The sequence below is a fragment of the Saccopteryx leptura genome, chromosome 7, assembly GCF_036850995.1.
Source record: "Saccopteryx leptura isolate mSacLep1 chromosome 7, mSacLep1_pri_phased_curated, whole genome shotgun sequence".
Classification (NCBI taxonomy): Eukaryota; Metazoa; Chordata; class Mammalia; order Chiroptera; family Emballonuridae; genus Saccopteryx; species Saccopteryx leptura.
In genome coordinates this window covers 108,469,236-108,488,513 of record NC_089509.1, presented here as the reverse complement: position 1 = coordinate 108,488,513, position 19,278 = coordinate 108,469,236, and the positions used below count along the sequence as shown (strand labels likewise).

Sequence of the window (19,278 nt, the reverse complement as noted above, 5' to 3'; positions counted from 1 at the left end):
AAAGTATCTTATCTGAAACCTGTATTTTATAAATTGCAGTGATAATATTAACTAGCGTGTGTTTTGTTTGCTGTTTATATTTTGCTAGGGTTTTTTACTTATATTTATTGATTTTAGCAAGAGAGGGAGTGTGGGGGGGGGGATATCGATCTGCTCCTATATGTGCCCTGACCGGGGATTGAACTAACAACCTGTGTACTTTGAGATGATGCTTGAACCAATCGAGCTATCCGGCCAAGGCTGCTGGGGTTTTTTTTTTTTGTTTGGTTGGTTTTTTTTAGTAGTTTTCCATGTCAGCAAATGATTGTAATAGAAAAGAAATAAGTTTAAGTATCACAAATCAGCATGAACAGATTCACATTTTTTTATTAATCATTAACATAGCTGATTTGTATGTTCTTTCTGATTGCAGACCTTGCTTGCATGTACAAGTTATTTAGTCGTGTGCCAAATGGTTTGAAAACCATGTGTGAATGTATGAGTTCCTATTTGAGGGAGCAAGGTAAAGCCCTTGTTTCTGAGGAAGGTGAAGGAAAGAATCCCGTTGACTATATCCAGGTAAGTAAAGACAGAAAGCTCTTGTTAAGTTTATGGTAATATTGACAAGTGCTAGAAAGGTCAGTAGTGCTACATATCATGTATTGTATTTTTACCTTAATTGTCCCAGTAGTAAACTAATAGGTATAATTATCCTAAATATTTCAGAATTTTGTCAGTGATTTATATATCAGGGAGCCAGGCCCAGCTACCTCTTTTCATGGATCCTCTTTGGCAAAGGTTGTATGTTTAAAATAGTCTTAAGAATGACAGTTACTCTCTCTACTGTTTTATTTGCCTGAGTGTTTATATACCTTGCATGTTAAAAAACATATATATATATGTGTGTGTGTTAAATACTTTTTGTTTCAAAATGTTTTGCTTTCAAACAGTAGGAATAAATTCTGCTCCATGTTTTTAGTGTTTTAATATAAATAATGGACTTTTATGGTACATGTTTTAGATTTTTGTATTTATTGATTTCAGAGAGAGGAAGGAAGGAGGGAGGAGGAGAGACAGGCAGACATCAGTTTGTTGTTCCACATATTTATGTACTCATTGGTTTAAACTCTTGTATGTGCCCTGATTGGAGATCGAACCTGCCACCTTGGCATATTGGGACACCACTCTTGAGTACCCAGCAAGAGCTTGTTTATAGCTAATATTCTCGGGTTTGCTCATTTAGTAAAGATAGAGGATGGGGACAAACAAGTGAGGAAGTTCTTTGATTCATTTTCAGTTGAGTTATAGATAAGTGCAAGATAGAATACTTCTCTCATCACTGACTTTTTTTCAATATAGGCTTAAATATAGAATCTATAAGTTTAACACTAAATGCAGACATTTCTATTACTGGCAAAGAAAATAAACATGCATGTTCATACATGTATTGTTTCTAGAAAAATTATTATAATCTATCTTAAATTTCTTTGTTTTTATTTGGAAGGGCTTATTGGATCTGAAGAGTAGGTTTGATCGCTTCCTCCAGGAGTCATTTAATAATGACCGGCTCTTTAAACAAACTATTGCGGGTGACTTTGAGTATTTTCTCAACCTCAACTCCAGGTCCCCTGAATACCTCTCATTATTTATTGATGATAAGCTGAAAAAGGGAGTCAAAGGGGTAAGTATAATGTATTTGAAAATACATTAAATGTTACTTGCAGATAAAAAATTTTATGTAAACTTAGGAAATCAAATTAGGGAATTTTGTAAATAGAAAAATAAGCATAGCCCTTTGTTGTGCTTAAATATGTGCTGTGATCTTTTAGAAACTTGTTTAAGGTATTTGAAATGCTCAGACGAAGTTTGACATTTCATTTAATGTGTAAAAACAGCTACACCACCATAGTTGTCAAAGTCTTTAGACTGTGAGGGTAGTTATGCTGTAGAGATACTAAGGAACTGGGAAGCAGCTACGCATAGCACAGAATGTTGTTGCTCTCATCTGATTCTTGGGCTTATGTATCAGGTAATACTTGGATGCCAAGAATTTGGAGGCACAGACTAAATACCTATCAGAAAATACTTTGAAAGCATATACCGAAGCTCAGGTTTATATCTGGGATCTTGAAAGCTCACTCCAGCGTCTTTCCCTTATTTAAAAGATAAAAGCAAGGGGCCTTTTTACTCTTTAAATTATAACATTATTATTATTATTCTGTTTGTACAATTTAAATTTTGAATGAGCTTATGTGAAATATCTGTCCTTTGGCTATGTAAGTTCTTGCCTACTTATTTTGTAAAGTCATTGTAAAATATTCTTTGTTGCAGTTACAATTTTATTTCATCTGTTTTTTGTCATTCTTGAATCCAGCCATGTATCATTTCAGTGGTAACCCTAGGGAATGGGACTCCGTGTCAGCCCCTGGCTGAGACTGCACTAGACTAGGGTGTGAGTGTGTGCTGCAGTGTGAAGTAGGAGGCACCTTCTCTAATAAGATCCCTCCTTCTGACCCTCAGCCAGATGGTTATGTTTGTGGTCACAGTATTGTTTGTAAACTGTTGAATGGTGGTGCTATTTTTGTACAACTAAAATTTTTGAATTATTTATAGTCTTTTAATTGATTTGCAGCTAACAGAACAAGAAGTAGAAACAATATTGGATAAGGCAATGGTCCTTTTTAGGTTTATGCAAGAAAAAGATGTATTTGAACGTTATTATAAGCAACACTTGGCAAGGAGACTTCTCACAAATAAAAGTGTTTCTGATGACTCTGAAAAAAATATGATATCCAAGTTAAAGGTAAGGTGTATATAAGATGGATTGGAGTGCACCTAACTAAATGTTCATCTCATGATTGAACAACACCATTTGATTGGAAAACACTTAATTCCTATAAAACACTTTTTATAAATTAATAAAGCTAGAATGACTTTGAGCAGGCTCTACTTAATATCTGTTCAAGTTCTCAGACATTCAGAGTTTGCTGGAGTTTCTCTTGGTGTAGAAGGAGACATTCGTGGAGATCTGGGTAGGGTTCGGATACAATGGAAACAGGAAAGGGAATATTATTGTATAGTTTGTTCACAGAATTGTGGTTCATAGACCACCTGTACCCATATCACTTGAGGTGCTTGTTAAAAACACAGAGTTCTGGGCCCTCCCTTCAGTAAGGTTATTGGAATCTCTGAAAAAGACTTGGAATCTTTATTTTCAAATCAGATACTTGAGTTATTTTTAAACACACTTAAGTTTGTTACCCATAGTCATAGAGCAGCTACTGAAAGATTTAGAAGTGATGGCAGTAACATGAACTAGTGTGTTCTTCATATGTTTTCTCATAGAAAAACCCATCATTTATTTGTGTATATTTGTGGTTTACTTCTGCAGACTGAATGTGGATGTCAGTTCACATCAAAACTGGAAGGAATGTTTAGGGATATGAGCATCTCAAACACAACTATGGATGAATTCAGGCAACATCTACAAGCAACTGGGGTAAGATTCTCAGTTTCTCCTTACATAGACTGTATGGTTTTTAAAAGTTGATTGATTGATTTTAGAGAGAAAGGGAGGGAGAAACATTGATTTGTTATTCCACTTAGTTATGTATTCATTGATTGATTCATATATTTGCCTTAACTGGGGATCGAACTCACAACTTTGGTGTATCAGGATAACACTGCCTAACTGAGTTAACAGCCAGAGCTACATATATATGTTTTTATGTAAAGTCATTTTGTAATGGGCATTTTCACCCATATATCAAATAACTGTACTACTGGTATCAGTTTTTAAAATGTTATTAATGACAAGATTTGTATTGTCTGATTGCTTTAAAAATTATTTTTCTCTAATACCTCTTTTTCTAACTATTAATGTTAAATTATTTTTGTTATTCTTCTAAAAATTAGATTATCCTTTCTACTTGAAGGAATGTGCTGAAAATTTAATAAATAGAATGATTCTGCTGTTTCAGTCATTATAGATTGTGAAAAGAATACTGGGCTTATGAAGGCTGATTTATAATAAGTTCACTTTACTCCAAGATTATGTTATCTCTGTTACCTCATATTTAATCGACGTTACAGGGGCCCGGCACCCTCAGGGTGGGTGGGATATGAGCACAGTGTAAAAATACTGACACTCAACTTCCAGAACGCAGTGAGCTACAACTTGTATGGCTTTGGAGTCTGATGGGGTTCCGTGAAGATTAATATTTTTAACTGTTTTATTTATTTATTTAAAAAATTTTTTTTTGTATTTTTCTGAAGTTGGAAATGGGGAGGCAGTCAGACAGACTCCCGCATGCGCCTGACCAACCAGGATCCACCCGGCATGCCCACCAGGGGGCGATGCTCTGCCCATCTGGGGCGTTGCTCTGTTGCAACCAGAGCCATTCTAGTGCCTGAGGCAGAGGCCACAGAGCCATCCTCAGTGCCTGGGCCAACTTTGCTCCAGTGGAGCCTCGGCTGCGGGAGGGGAAGAGAGAGACAGAGAGGAAGGAGAGGGGGAGGGGTGGAGAAGCAGATGGGCGCTTCTCCTGTGTGCCCTGGCCGGGAATCGAACCCAGGACTCCTGTACGCCAGGCCGATGCTCTTATCACTGAGCCAACCGGCCAGGGACGATATTTTTAACTGTTTTAACTTTACCTTTAGCATAGGGGACTCCATAGTTTTTCTTTAAAAGTTTTTCTTTGAAGTGACTGTATCATCAGTTTGTAATTAAGATGTCACAACCATTAAAAAAAAATTGAGGTCTTTCTTTAGATATTTAAATATTACATTATCACTTCTATGCTTCCATCATAACAAAATATGTGAAAATAGCTTATTCTGTAGAAACAGACAAGTACATATTGAGGCATTCTGACCCAAAGGGATTTGTGATTTCCCTCCTGGTGTTTACAGTGGAGGAGAGGGGCTGAGGCAGGAAAGATGAGGCTGTGATTTAAAGACATTTGGGTGGGCAGGAACTGAGTAATGTGATTATCTTAGCTTTTTCTTTTTAAAGATTGTGTAGAATTTGTATTTTATTCTACTATATTGATGTAATTGTATTTCCATGTAATGACTTTTTTTTTTCCTGTTTCCACTAATCTCGCACATTTTGAGAGGTAGGGAAGTAACCTGGTCCAAATAAGTACTCTGTTGAAGCCATCTGTATGGGACTGTCCCTGATGGGATCCGCACCCTTACTGTTTTATTAAGTTACCTTTTCTGTGTGACCTATTTTTCTCACTAATTTCCTTGTCTGTGATAGTTGAAGGCTTTTGATACGAAAAGTACGGTCTTTACTCTTGATCGCTCTGTGTTGATTTGTTTCCTTCACGGGGGATAGCGGGTGTCTGGTGACTGTTCAGCATGATGATTTCATCAGATTGTTTGTCTTTGTTATTTTCTGTTGTTCCAAAGTTTGAGAATGGTCTAGTCTTACATTTTGATTTTTCAGATGTATCTTTCACTGTGGGGGAGCATACTTAATAATTTGTTAACTACAGTAAGTAGAATAGTTATCAAGAAGCTCACAGTTATATACCTGCTAATCCAGTTGCAGCTTGCACTTACTGTAAGGTTGTTGTTTGAATGTAATTGTTGGCTTTTATATAATTGTTTATACTCAAGACCTTAAGCCTTTGTCTCCTAAGCCTACATTAGAAAGATCTGATGAAAATTGACAGAGTAATCAAACAAATCCTGAGCTTTCTGAAATCATTGACCCACTTTTAAAATATCACCAATCCTCAAGCAGGTGATTCTTTACAATTTTTGCTTGTTATATAACAAGAGTGACTCTTGCATTTAGTTTTAGAAGTCAAATCAAGTACTTCCTTAAAATTGTCATAATAATTGTATATTTTATTTGGATAACTTTATTATCCTGAAAGTATAAGGTCTACCAGAAAGTTCTGTCCGTTTCTATAACAAGTTTCGACACGTAAGCACGTTTATTTGATGCATGTGTGCCTCTCTATTTTTGTTAGTTTTTTTGTTTTTTTCTGAGAGAGAAACAGGAACATTGAGCTGCTCCTGTATGTGCCCTGACCAGGGAATTGAACTGGCAACCTTCACGCTCCAGAACAACACTCCAAACAACTGAGCTATCCAACCAGGACAAAAAAGATATTTTTGTTTGTTTTTTTGTTTTTGTGCCTCTCTATTTTTATCACTTAATGTATACATACTGATGTAGCAAATTAACTAAAACAAAGTTGATTCTCGTTAGTCTTATGTGTGAAGCGATAGTGTACCCATGGCTACTGATAAAGTTCATTTACGCCACTGTAATTTTTACGAATTTCAACAAGGAAGAAATGCTACAGAAGCATGTCTGTCGCATCCACCATATTCTCCGGACTTGGCACTCTCCGACTATCACTTGTTTTTGTCCTTACAAAATTTTTTGAAGGGCAAAATATTCAAAAATGAAGAAGATATTAACCACTGGTTCAATTTTTTGCATCAAAAGATAAAACATTTTTCAAAAATGGGATATACAAATTGCCCCCACGCTGGCAAGAAATCATTAATAATAATGGCAATTATATTATTTAATAAAGTTTATTGACGGTAAGAAAAATTTGTATTTTGTTTTATTCCAAAAACGGACAGAACTTTCTGGTAGACCTTATATTTTAAGTATTTGTTCATTTTTTCCCCTATGTTTTTATTTTTAACACAGGACAGGTCTGAAAAACTACCTGTCCTGTCATATTTCTGTTTATTTACATCAGCAAATCATATATCCTCATAGATTTTTCTGGAACTTCTGTCTCTGTACTTGCCTCTGTCATGTGTTGTTTGAATATTGGTTTAATGGCTTCAAAATATTTCTGAAATAGCGAGGAACAGAAGACACAGATCACAGAATCATAGTTCCTTGAGGCTCTTTTTACTTTTTCATTTTACAAGTAATTCATTAAGTGCGGTCTGTGCCAAGCATGGTTCTGCACACTGGTGTGCAGCAGAGAACAGAACAGACAGAATTCCCTGCCGTTTGGAGCTTAGCCTATTCTGGGAGACGATGAGAAACAAGATTAGTACACACATAGCACCTTAGCCAGCGATGGAAGATACAGCGGAAATCTGTAACAAGGAAAAGTGATGAGAGAAGGCCTCTTTTAAAAAATGGCATTTTAAGAAAAGACTTGAAGGCCCTGGTCAGGTAGCTCGGTTGTTAGAGCGTTGTCCCAGTTGTAAAGGGGCCGGTTCAGTCTCCAGGGAACATACAGGAACAGATCAGTGTTTCCCACCTCTCTCTCCTCTCTCCCTCTCTCTCTCAAAATTAATACATAAAATTTAAAGAGAAAAGTTAAAAGCTGTAAGAAAATAGGGGAAGAAATAAGACTATTCTCTTAGGTGTATTGAACCGAGTTGTGAGCCCCCTCGCCTCTCAGCCTGCAAGTATACCACGAGTTCGCGGCCCCTCTGGCCATCAGCTAAGAGTCTGCTGTGACCATCTCTTCGGAGCATCTAGGGTTTCTGGTGCTAGTTTCTTTAAAGTGGGCTAGTAGTTTAATAGGTATTTTTGAATAAATTTGAATGTAGAATAGTTGATTTTTTTTATAAACTTAACTCTTTCTTTTAGAAATCTACATCACTGAATTATTCAGGTTAGACAAAAATGCAATAATGTTTTAGAACAAGCTATGACTATCAATAATAAAGATAATATATATTTTACCTGTTAGGTTTTTTGCTGTGCTTTGCTTTCTTAAAAATTTAATTTGTTTAAAAAGAGAAACTATCTTGTAAAAGTAATGCTAGCATATATTCTGTAGAGGCAGTTATTCATTATTTTAATATTTATAGAGCACCTCCTCTGCAGAGCTGGCTCTCGTGTCCTATGTAGAGGGTGTGAGAATGTGAACTGCATGCAAAGACAGGTTGATCGGTATACTTCAGATATGAATGGGGGCTGCCCTGTGGTGGCGCAGTGAACAAAGCGTCAACCTGGAATGCTGAAGTCGCTGGTTCAAAACCCTGGGCTTGCCCGGTCAAGGCACATATGGGAGTTGATGCTTCCTGCTCCTCCCCCCTTCTCTCTCTCTCTCTCTCTCTCTCTCTCTAAAGATGAATAAATAAATTTTAAAAATATATATTAATAGGATAGAAGTAAAGATGATAAAAGTACTTAAAAACTGAGATGAGATCCTGGCCTGTGGTGGCACAGTGGCTAAACCTTTGGCCTGGAATGCCAAGGTTGCCGGTTCGAAACCTTGGGCTGCCCTGGTCAAGACACATACAGCAAGCAAGCAATGAACAACTAACATGAAGCAACCATGAGTTGATACTTCCCATTCCATGCTCCCCTTTCTCTCCTGTCTCTGTAAAATCAATAAATAAAGTATTTGGAAAAAAAAACTGAGATGAGAGATATCCTAGACTTTTCTTTAATGTGGCACAGATATGATTTATCCCTTAACATTTTATCTAAAAATACTTCAGGGCCCAAAGTTTGCATTTCTCAGTGACACTGGTAACCCTTTGTTCACATGCTAACAACTATCCTTTGGTAAGTATTTTTAAGTCAGTATCTTAATAATTATAAATATTTGCCAGGAGAGCTAAAATTTGAGAAACACTGTTTGTCTAACCTTTAAGAAGATAATGCTTTATTTACTTAATATCAAACATGAAGCTAACTACTTTGATAGTTAACAAAGTGTGTATGGAAAATACCTCTTTGTCCTTTACACAGGTATCTTTAGGTGGTGTTGATCTCACAGTTCGGGTGCTCACAACAGGGTACTGGCCCACCCAGTCAGCCACACCAAAGTGCAACATCCCACCAGCACCAAGACATGCTTTTGAGATATTCAGAAGGTAAAAATAGGTCAAACTTTGTATTTCTAAGTACTAATAACTATCCAAAATTAGAAATATGAGCATTTGAGTATCCCTGATTAAAGAGGAATATACTCCATTTAGTACCTTGTGTTCAAAGGGAGAATTTATTCTTTATGCTTTTAATATACAGTGCATAAATTCTTTTCAGAGGAATGTTTTATTGATAAATCCCTCAGCATTAGTGCATTGTTAGCAATATAGTTTGTGTTTTTGATATCTGATTGTTGGAGAAGGGTGGTCTTAGGCGTAGCAGGCTGAGCAGCAGACTGGGGCAGTGGGGACCCGTGGGAGACATTTAGTATGCTGCCTTTAACCTAGCTCTGTGGTTTTCTCTGTCTCTCTCCACCCCCTCCTCCCCCTTTTTTCTTCTCTTTTTCTTGTTTCCTCTTATGTAAAAACTTGGAACTGAATTTGATTCCTAAGGTTTTCTTTATCTTTTAAACTCTCCCTGACATGTGTGTTTGTTAACGGTTATCATTCTGTAGTTTATCATTTTAAGTATGTACATTGTATGAGTCTTTAAAACCTGGTTTGATTTGCTGAAGGTTTTACTTAGCGAAACACAGCGGCCGACAGCTCACACTCCAGCATCACATGGGTTCTGCCGATCTCAACGCCACCTTTTACGGCCCAGTTAAAAAAGTAGGTGTTGATGGTGTGACCCTGCTTATGTTAAGTACTTACAATTAGTCTGTGGGACTGTTTCTGATTCTTCCTGACTAGGGTAAATTATTTCTCTTATTTCCATACTTGGTTCAAATATGAAATAGGCCAGGGGGGTAGGGGGCTCTGGCTTTTGCTTATACGTATTTCCCTCTATTCCCTCAGTTGCTATGTAACTTCATTTGATAATGTGAAGATTATACCAGTAGCCTTCCTTAAGGATTAAGTAATAATATGATTAATTATACATTGTATTTATAAGACTTGGAACCATATTGCATAAAATAATAAAATGTAATTTGATTTGAGGGCATACAGAACTGTGAGTCACTTTTCAAAATTCTCAGTTCTGTAATCATTATTTCTCAATAATCAAAACTGAGAACATTAACACTTGAGATTTGTGAGACGTACAAAATGTTATTAAAGTAATTATTTTAAAATGAGTTCTAGACTACTGAATTGCCTTCATTTTTTAAAAAGTAACACTTTTTTATATCTGAAATTGTGAGGTTTAGAGCAGTGGTTTTCAACTGCCAGTCTGCGGTCTGATAGAAATTTTGGGCTGGTCCACCAAAGAGTTAACCATCCTAATGTCATATGAAGATTATAGATCCGTGTGTGTTTGTTGAGATATTCAGAAGGTAAACATAGATCAAACTTTGTATTTTTAAGTAGAAATAACTATTAAAAATTGAAACAAATATGAACATGTGAGTGTCCCTGATGAAGGGTGAATGTACTCCATGTAGAGTGAGACCCAGACTGTAATCTTCATAGAACATCAGCGGGTTAGTTCTGTCACAGACCCACACCGAATCTCTGGTGACTGGCAGTGGTCTGCGGACCAGCATTTGAAGACCACTGTTCAGAGTACTTTCATCACTTGGTATAACTCACATCAGGGTCATTTGCTTTAAAATAGAAAAGTAATAAACAACTTCTAGGAAAAAATTAAAGAATAATATGTAAGCTGTCATCTAGAATTTTAGTAGTTTTATATGATACTATATAACACCAAAGTGGGTTTTTTTTAATATTGTTGAAAATGGCTGCATGGATTCTAATTTTTATATTTAACTTAAATGGGAACTATTTCTTATGGTTCATTTAGTTGAATAATGTTAGAAATTGTTATATATGTATTTATAAGTGGGAAGGTCAGGAATACTAAAGAATTTAACTTTTAATTATTGGTTGTTTTTAGTTTAAAGGAGAAGTTTCTTTACTAAATCGTGTTATCTTTTGAAGTTTTATTAAACAGATCAGGTTTTTAAAATAATTTATATGTTAAGTATCTAAGACTGAAATTTCTACTTTGTACTTAAATCATAGAGCCAGGAGGAGTCTCCCCCCACCCCAAACCTATGCTAGTATTTGATCTCTTACAAAAACAAACTTAACCTTACCACTTTTGCAAAGTAAGTAAAGGGAATGTAATACTGTTAAAACAGTTTTAGTTGTAAAATTAAAATACGATAGAAATAAAGACTTTGTGAACATGCACAACATACAGGGTTTTAAATAAGTTTCTTTTTCTATAGGAATAAGTTACATAGTTTTGTAAAGGAGGGTTTGGACATTACAGGGGTATTTCTCAAGCATGCTGTTAAAATTACCAGGAAATAATTATATCTTTTTTAATGTTTTATTTTTAAAATGAAACAGGAAGATGGATCTGAAGTTGGTGTTGGAGGGGCACAAGTCACTGGCTCCAATACCCGGAAGCACATACTGCAAGTCTCCACTTTCCAGATGACCATATTAATGCTCTTCAATAATAGAGAGAAGTACACATTCGAGGTATGGGCTGGTTGTATGTGTACATTTTAACCAATAGTGTTGTTTCTAATTCTCACATGTTACCTTGAGCCTTTCTTATTTGAATAACCGTTAGAGTTCATACTTGAGGATTATTAGTAGTATTACTCTTTGAGTAACCTTTGAGTGCCATTAGAGAAAACTGCATAATATTGGGCTCATGGAGCTGTATGAACTTATACACTGTTAGGTCATGTTTTATTTGACTTCTTAAAATGAACTTAATTGAAGTATATGTTTTATGTAATAAAACATACCACATTTAAGTGCACAGTCTGACGAGTTTTAATAGATGTATGTATCTCTATAACTGCCACCATAATCAGTTCCCTCCCACTGTCCCCGTACCCAGGCAGCCGGTGATCTGCTTTGTATCACCATGGATTAGGTGACTTTTCTAGCATTTCCCATAAATGGAATTGTACAATGTGTATTGCTTTTCTGGTGCTTTTTTTGTGCACAGTGTTTCTGAGATTCGTCCATGTTGTTGTGTGTGTAGTTTCAGTAGTTCATCCTTTCCAGTGCTGAGTGACACTCTGTTATATGGGTCACTACATCTTTGGTGATGGGCATTTGAGTTGTTGTCAGTTTGAGGCTCTCTTATCAATAGGACGATATGTTTAATTTTTTAAGAAACTGCCAAACTGGCCCAAAGCAGTTGTACCATTTTCCATTTCTGCCAGCAGTGTAGCAGAGTTCCGTTTGCCCACTTTCCCTACAAAATTTGTTACTGTCATTTTAGTTGACGTGTAATTATATCTCATGTGGATTGACTGTGATCTGCCTTTCTTTGATGACAAATGATGTTGAGCATTTTCTGTGTGTTCATATGCCACCTACATGTTTTGTTAGTGAGGTGTCCATGTCTTGAGTTTTTGAGAGCTCTTTATAAATTCTCTGTACAAATCATTAATCAGATTCGTGTCCTTAGGAATATTTTCTCACAGTGTTGACTGATACTTGCCTTGTGAATGTCTTAGTGGTGTTTTAAAAAGCAGAATTTTTTAATATTGACAAAGTCCAGTTGCCATTTTTTTCCTTTTATAGCTCTTGCTTTTGATATCCTGTTTAAGAAATTATTGGCTACCCCGAGATTACAAGGAATTTCTTCTGTGTTTTCTTTTGAATGGATTATAGCATTAGCTTTACATTTGTCTGTGATCAATTTCAAGTTAATTTTTTTTAGTGGTTTCAGGTAAGGATTAAGAATTACTTTCATGGATATTCACTGATAAACAATGATACTGTTTTGCATTCTAGCATCATTTGTAGAAAGCAGTAGTCTTTATCTCTTTAAATTATTTTGGCACCTTTATTAAAAAGTGGTTGACCGTATGAGTATGAGTCAGTCTCTTATTTCATTGATTTCAATGTCTGTTCCTCTGTTAATTTCACACTATCTTAATAGTATTAGATTCCTTCCATCTTTTATTAATTTTTCTTTTACAGTAACTTTTAATATGCTGACTTTTTTATTACCCTTTTTCTTTCTCCCCATACCTTTAAATGGGTGGGCTGGAGTTGAAATGAAGATCATGTGATTGTTACAAAGTTTAAATTTAAAAATAAAGAATGAATATATTTTTTAAAGTTATAAAATTACTGCCATATTTATACTTACTTGAAGTCCAGTTTTCAGATATTGGTGAACATAGGAAGAAATCATTTTAAGTTTGAAATTAAGAGCAAGATTAAATTCTAGGCCTATTTTTTTAATACTCATCTCCATATTTCCATTTATGTGAAGCGAAAAATTTACGAGATTACCATTTTTGTGGATACTTTTCAAGGAAATGTTTGGAAATCTATGTTTTAGGTCAGTGGCCAAGTCAGTAATTTTGCTTTTACATATTTCCAGGTGAGTCTTATTTAGGGAAGAATCTTAATTTTCAAGCACAAGTTATAAATGTTTGATTCCCACGAATGTTGATTAAGCAAGTATTGAGTACCTTTCTGAGATACTGAAAGCCTTTTCAAACCAGTGAAATTGTTTTCTTTAATAGATTGGCTGTTTTAGTCTATACCTCTCATGGATAATATATTTTAAGCAAAGTAAGCTACTTGAAAACTGCTAAAGTTGGTTTTTAGAACTGCCAAAATAACAGTAAAAATAAAAACAATAAGTTCATTTTCTACAGTCATTATTGGAATTGGTAATATTTTTAATGGTTCAAGCTAACTTCTGCCTTTAGCAATCAATTTGAGGTCATTGCTTATAATAAGCAGTGATTGGGTAAAAGGTAAAACTAAGTAGAAAATTTGTCTTAATATTTTGAATTTTAGCTAAGTCACAAACTGGAAGCCTGACTATAAATGCCATGTATAGAATGCTATTCCTATGACTCCAAAGCCTTCTGACTATTGGCATCTTGATCTGAAGGTACAGTGAGAAGGTACATGAGATAGATGTCTTTCCTCACACCATGTGTCTCACTCTAGTCTGTAAAGTAAGTTTCCTTAGCTCTCATAGAAAGCATCTGCATATATTAGAGGAGGTAGTTAATTAATTTAAAAGAAACGGATTGTTTATGTTTGAATGTTCTTTATGAGTTCAATATGATTGTATATTAGTTATGCTATATCAGGAATCTTAAAACTTAACCACTAACAATTTGTAATCTTTTTGTGATATCAGTGGGTAAGGGATTCAGGAAAGGCTCAGTGAGTGGTTTTTGGCTTGAAGTCTCGGATTAGGTTGCATTAACATGTCACCTGGGGCTTCAGTTATCTAATGTTTGTTTGGGACTGGAAGACACTTCCAGGCTATTGGGGTGCACCTCCTCCCGCGTGGCTGGCAAATGCTTTCGGCTGATGGTAAGGGGTCTTAGTTTCTCTCCACATGGGCCTTACCACTCGGCTGTGTAGTTCTCTTGAATTCCAGTGGCCAGCTTTCCCTAGAGCAGTCAGTCTGAGAGGCCCAGGCAAAACATGCAGTACCTTACCACCTAGCCTGGGAGTCACATATTGTCACTTCCTTGTATTCTTGGTCACCCAAGTCACTCCTGATACAGTGAGGGAACCACACAAGGTTAAAACATACCAAGATCATTGCAGGCCAGCTACCTACAAAAGGTGGCATTTATCGCCCTGTCTGGGTAGCTCAGTTGATTTGAGTGTCATGCCAGGACACCAAGGTTGTGGTTTGATCCAGTCAGATACAGAAAAGAATCCATCAATGAATGCATAAATAAGTGGGACAGCAAATCAGTGTTCTCTCCCTTCTTTTCTCTAAAAGATCAATAAATCCAGTTTTTTAAGTTATCATTTATTTGTAGTGTCACATGTAATTAATTCATAGAAGTGAGGTTACTGAAGCTTTTTTTTCTTTATATATATATATAATATATTGTTTGAATAGAAGTCTGTATTGTGGTTCACAGCAGCTAAAATGAGGAAATATCTACAGTGGTAGCCTATACCTTGGATTTGGGAGTTAGCATTTGGGTTTTAAAAGAGGTATGGATATTAATACAAATTTCTTGAATGTTCTTTATTATGTTTTTAAATTTTTTTCTGAGAGTAGATCTAAATATAAAAGCTGATATGGACAATTGCAAAATTACTGTCATAAAATTTAAATAGCAAATCACTAAGTAATGGTGATAATAGGTCATCAAGAAGTTACTACAATTAGTGATGTAACCACAATATATAAAAGAAAATGGAAGTACAAGAGGTAAATTTCACAATCATAAAAATTCTTCATATGTACCGACTGACAGACAAAAAAGGGGATATAGAAGATTGGAATAACACAATAGCAAATTAAAATAGAAAGTTGTACAGAAGGAACTTTGAACCCAAAAAGTGAAACACAGATTCAGGGAAATACACAGACTGGGAAATGTCTGAGGCGCGCATAACCTTAGTACTAAAGCTGAACCAGGAAAATGTCAATACAAAAAAAAAGGAAAAAGACAGCTACGAGTTATTCAACATAAAAGATTCAAGATTATGATGAATTGAAATTTTCACAGTTGACTCTAGAACAGGGTGGAGTTTAGGAGCCCAACACCTACCCCCCCCCCCAGTGAAAGTCCACATGTGACTTGCGTCTACAGTGGCGGTCCCCTCACGTCCCCAGGTTCAACCACTGTGGTTAGGAGTACAACAATACTGTTTTCCATCCCGGATTCGTTAAATCTGAAGGGTCAGCTGTATTGAAAAACATCCGGCCTGACCAGGTGGTGGTGCAGTGGATAGAGCGTCGGACTGGGATGCGGAGGACCCAGGCTCGAGACCCTGAGGTCGCCAGTTTGAGCACGGGTTCATCTGGTTTGAGCAAAAAGCTCACCAGCTTGGACCCAAGGTCACTGGCTTGAGCAAGGGGTTACTCGGTCAAGATACATAAGAGAAAGCAATCAATGAACAACTAAGGTGTCACAATGAAAAACTGATGATTGATGCTTCTCATCTCTCTCCGTTCCTGTCTGTCCCTATCTATCCCTCTCTCTGTCTCTGTAAAAAACAAACATCCAGAGTGTACCCACACAGTTCAAACCCATGTTGTTCAAGGGTTTTTTTCCTGAATTGCTTTTGTATTTTATTTGTCTCATAATACGTAGCAACAGTTATCACCTGCACTTCAAAACAGATTTATTGCTTTTTATATTTAGTATTAATTATTAGATATTTAATTTTTTTTTAATTTGGTCATACAAACAGTAGAAGATGTAGTCAGCTTGGACTATAAATTTTGATTGTATGCTAGAAGGCCTTAGTTTAAGCTTACTTTTGCTTCTCTACAAAAGTTCCTAAGGAAAGGAGTAGTATGCATAAACTTGGAAGGAAGGTTGTAGAATATTTCTAAAAGTAGCAATTATATGTTGGTTAACACTTTCACCTAATATTAAAGCAGGTTCCTGATAGTCCCTGCTGGGTGACGTTTTTAGATTAGGCCTTGCATCTCCTGAAACAAAAAAGTATTACATGTATTTTCAGTATTTTGTAATTTGAATCACCTCTTTCTCTAATTCAAATAAGTGAGATTTTAGTGAAGTATCATAATAAGGATCTCTTGGTTATAAATTATTGCTTGAATGGAATTCTCTAACCAAAACTGTGTGTTCAGTTTTGCTTACTAATTAATCTGCTTTACTATTTCAAAAAGTCTATTTATAATTTTGTCAATCTAATGAAATTTCAGGAAATTCAACAAGAAACGGACATCCCGGAAAGAGAACTTGTCAGAGCCTTGCAGTCCCTCGCCTGTGGTAAACCAACACAGCGGGTTCTTACCAAAGAACCCAAGTCAAAGGAGATAGAGAATGGTCACATATTCACCGTGAACGACCAGTTCACATCCAAACTGCACAGAGTCAAGATTCAAACAGGTATTACAATGTCCTCCTAAAGAAATTATATTTTTCTTCTCTAGAAATTCTATCTGTTCAAAATTTGTCTTTTAAAAAGGAAGTTTTTCTGGCACTGTATGACATGGAGACTTAAGAAATGAAACTTTTATTGATATGTGTTCCTGTCAAAATGCAAATCTAAGTACAGTAAATATTCAAAAAAGTAATAATTCATAGCACTGAATGTTATACTTATTTTCATAGGTTTTCAAGATATGAAGGACAGTTGTATGAACAGGTTACTACTTAGAAAGTTATTCTTTTTTTTAATTCATTTTTAGGGAGGAGAGAGAGGGGGAGAGAGAGGGAGAGAGAGAGGGAGAGAGAAGAGGGAGGAGCTGGAAGCATCAACCCCCATATGTGCCTTGACCAGGCAAGCCCAGGGTTTCAAACCGGCGACCTCAGCATTTCCAGGTCGATGCTTTATCCACTGCGCCACCACAGGTCAGGCCAGAAAGTTATTCTTTTTAACTGACTGTTTTTTGTTTTTTTTTGCTGGTTAACTCTAAACAGTGAACATCCATTTTTAAAACTGATTTACAGACTTCCTTTTTTTTTTTTTTTACAGAGACACAGGGAGTCAGAGAGAGGGATAGATAGGGACAGACAGACAGCAACAGAGAGAAATGAGAAGCATCAATCATCAGTTTTTCGTTGTGACACCTTAGTTGTTCATTGATTGCTTTCTCATATGTGCCTTGCCTGTGGGCCTTCAGCAGACCGAGTAACCCCTTGCTCAAGCCAGTGACCTTGGGTCCAAGCTGGTGAGCTTTGCTCAACCCAAATGAGCCCACGCTCAAGCTGGTGACCTCGGGGTCTCGAACCTGGGTCCTTCGCATCCCAGTCTGACGCTCTATCCACTGTGCCACTGCCTGGACAGGCTGCTTTACAGACTTCTCAAAATTGGGATTTATCTATCTAAAGTTTGATCTTTACATGCAGCTATTTATATTTTGGTGAATTTTTTCATCTTTGAAACCCTTAAAACTCATATTCTGTTTTTAAAAACATGTAAGTGACCCTGCTGTGAGCAGGGTTTTTTTTTCCTTTAATTTTAATGGGGTGACATTGATAAATCAGGGTACATATATGTTCAGAGAAAACATCTCCAGGTTATTTTCACATTTGATTATGCTGCATTCCCATCACCCAAAGTCCAGTTGTCTTCTGTCACCTTCTAACTGGTTTTCTCTGTACCCCTCCCCTCCCCCAACCCCCTCCTTCTCCTCCTCCCCCTCCCCACCCCATAACCACCACACTTTTGTCCATGTCTCTGAGTCTTATTTTTATGTCCCACCTATATATGGAATCATATAGTTCTTATTTTTTTTCTGATTTACTGATTTCGCTCAGATAATGTTATCAAGGTCCATCCATGTTGTTGTAAAAGATCCGATGTCATCATTTCTTATGGCTGAGTAGTATTCCATAGTATATATGTACCACAGCTTTTTAATCCACTCATCTTACTGACAGACACTTGGGCTGTTTCCAGATCTTCGCTATTGTGAACAATGCTGCCATAAACATGGGGGTGCATTTCTTCTTTTGAAACAGTGCTACGGTGTTCTTGGGGTATATTTCTAAAAGTGGAATAGCTGGGTCAAAAGGCAGTTCGAATTTTAATTTTTTGAGGACTCTCCATACTGTTTTCCACAGTGGCTGCACCAGTCTGTATTCCCACCAGCAGTGCAGGAGGGTCCCCTTTTCTCCACATCCTCGCCAGCATTTATTCTATGTTGTTTTGTTGATGAGCGTCATTCTGACTGGTATGAGGTGATATCTCATTGTGGTTTTAATTTGCATTTCTCTAATGATTAGTGATGTTGAGCATTTATTCATATGCCTGTTGGCCATCTGTATGTCCTCTTTGGAGAAGTGTCTATTCATTTCTTTCGCCCATTTTTTTATTGGGTTCTTTGTCTTTCTGGTATTGAGTTTTACAAGTTCTTTATAAATTTTGGTTATTAACCCCTTATCAGACATATTGTCAAATATGTTCTCCCATTGCATAGTTTGTCTTTTTATTCTGTTCTTATTGTCTTTAGCTGCACAAAAGCTTTTTAGTTTGATATACTCCCATTTGTTTATCCTTTTATTTCACTTGCCTGTGGAGATAAATTGGCAAATATATTGCTGCAAGAGATGTCAGAGAGCTTACTACTGCCTTTGTTTTCTTCTAAGATGCTTATGGTTTTACGGCTTAAATTTAAGTCTTTATCCATTTTGAGTTTATTTTTGTGAATGGTGTAAGTTGGTGATCTAGTTTCATTTTTTTACAGGTAGCTGTCCGATTTTCCCAGCACCATTTGTTGAAGACGCTGTATTTACTCCGTTGTATGCTCTTACCTCCTTTGTCAAATATCAGTTGTCCATAATGGTGTGGGTTTATTTCTGGGTTCTCTGTTTTGTTTTATTGATCTATATACCTATTCTTATGCTAGTACCAGGCTGTTTTGAGTACAATGGCCTTGTAGTATAACTTGATATCTGAAAGTGTGATACTTCCCACTTTATTCTTCCTTTTCAGGATTGCTGAGGCTATTCGTGTTCTTTTTTGGTTCCATATAAATTTTTGGAATATGTCTTCTATATCTTTGAAGGAAGTCAT

General features: G+C 36.3%; 1 protein-coding gene across 3 annotated transcripts in view; it reads left to right on the top strand.

Moving 5' to 3' along the window:
• The window catches only part of CUL3 (cullin 3), a 110,736-nt gene that overhangs the window by 78,214 nt on the left and 13,244 nt on the right, over positions 1–19,278 (top strand). For all 3 annotated transcript variants that reach the window (XM_066344947.1, XM_066344945.1, XM_066344948.1), the window contains 8 exons: positions 413–558; positions 1,484–1,660; positions 2,612–2,782; positions 3,371–3,478; positions 8,681–8,805; positions 9,375–9,471; positions 11,161–11,295; positions 16,460–16,646. In XM_066344947.1, coding sequence (XP_066201044.1) covers positions 413–558; positions 1,484–1,660; positions 2,612–2,782; positions 3,371–3,478; positions 8,681–8,805; positions 9,375–9,471; positions 11,161–11,295; positions 16,460–16,646 — 1,146 coding nt within the window. The remainder of the gene's footprint in view (positions 1–412; positions 559–1,483; positions 1,661–2,611; positions 2,783–3,370; positions 3,479–8,680; positions 8,806–9,374; positions 9,472–11,160; positions 11,296–16,459; positions 16,647–19,278) is intronic.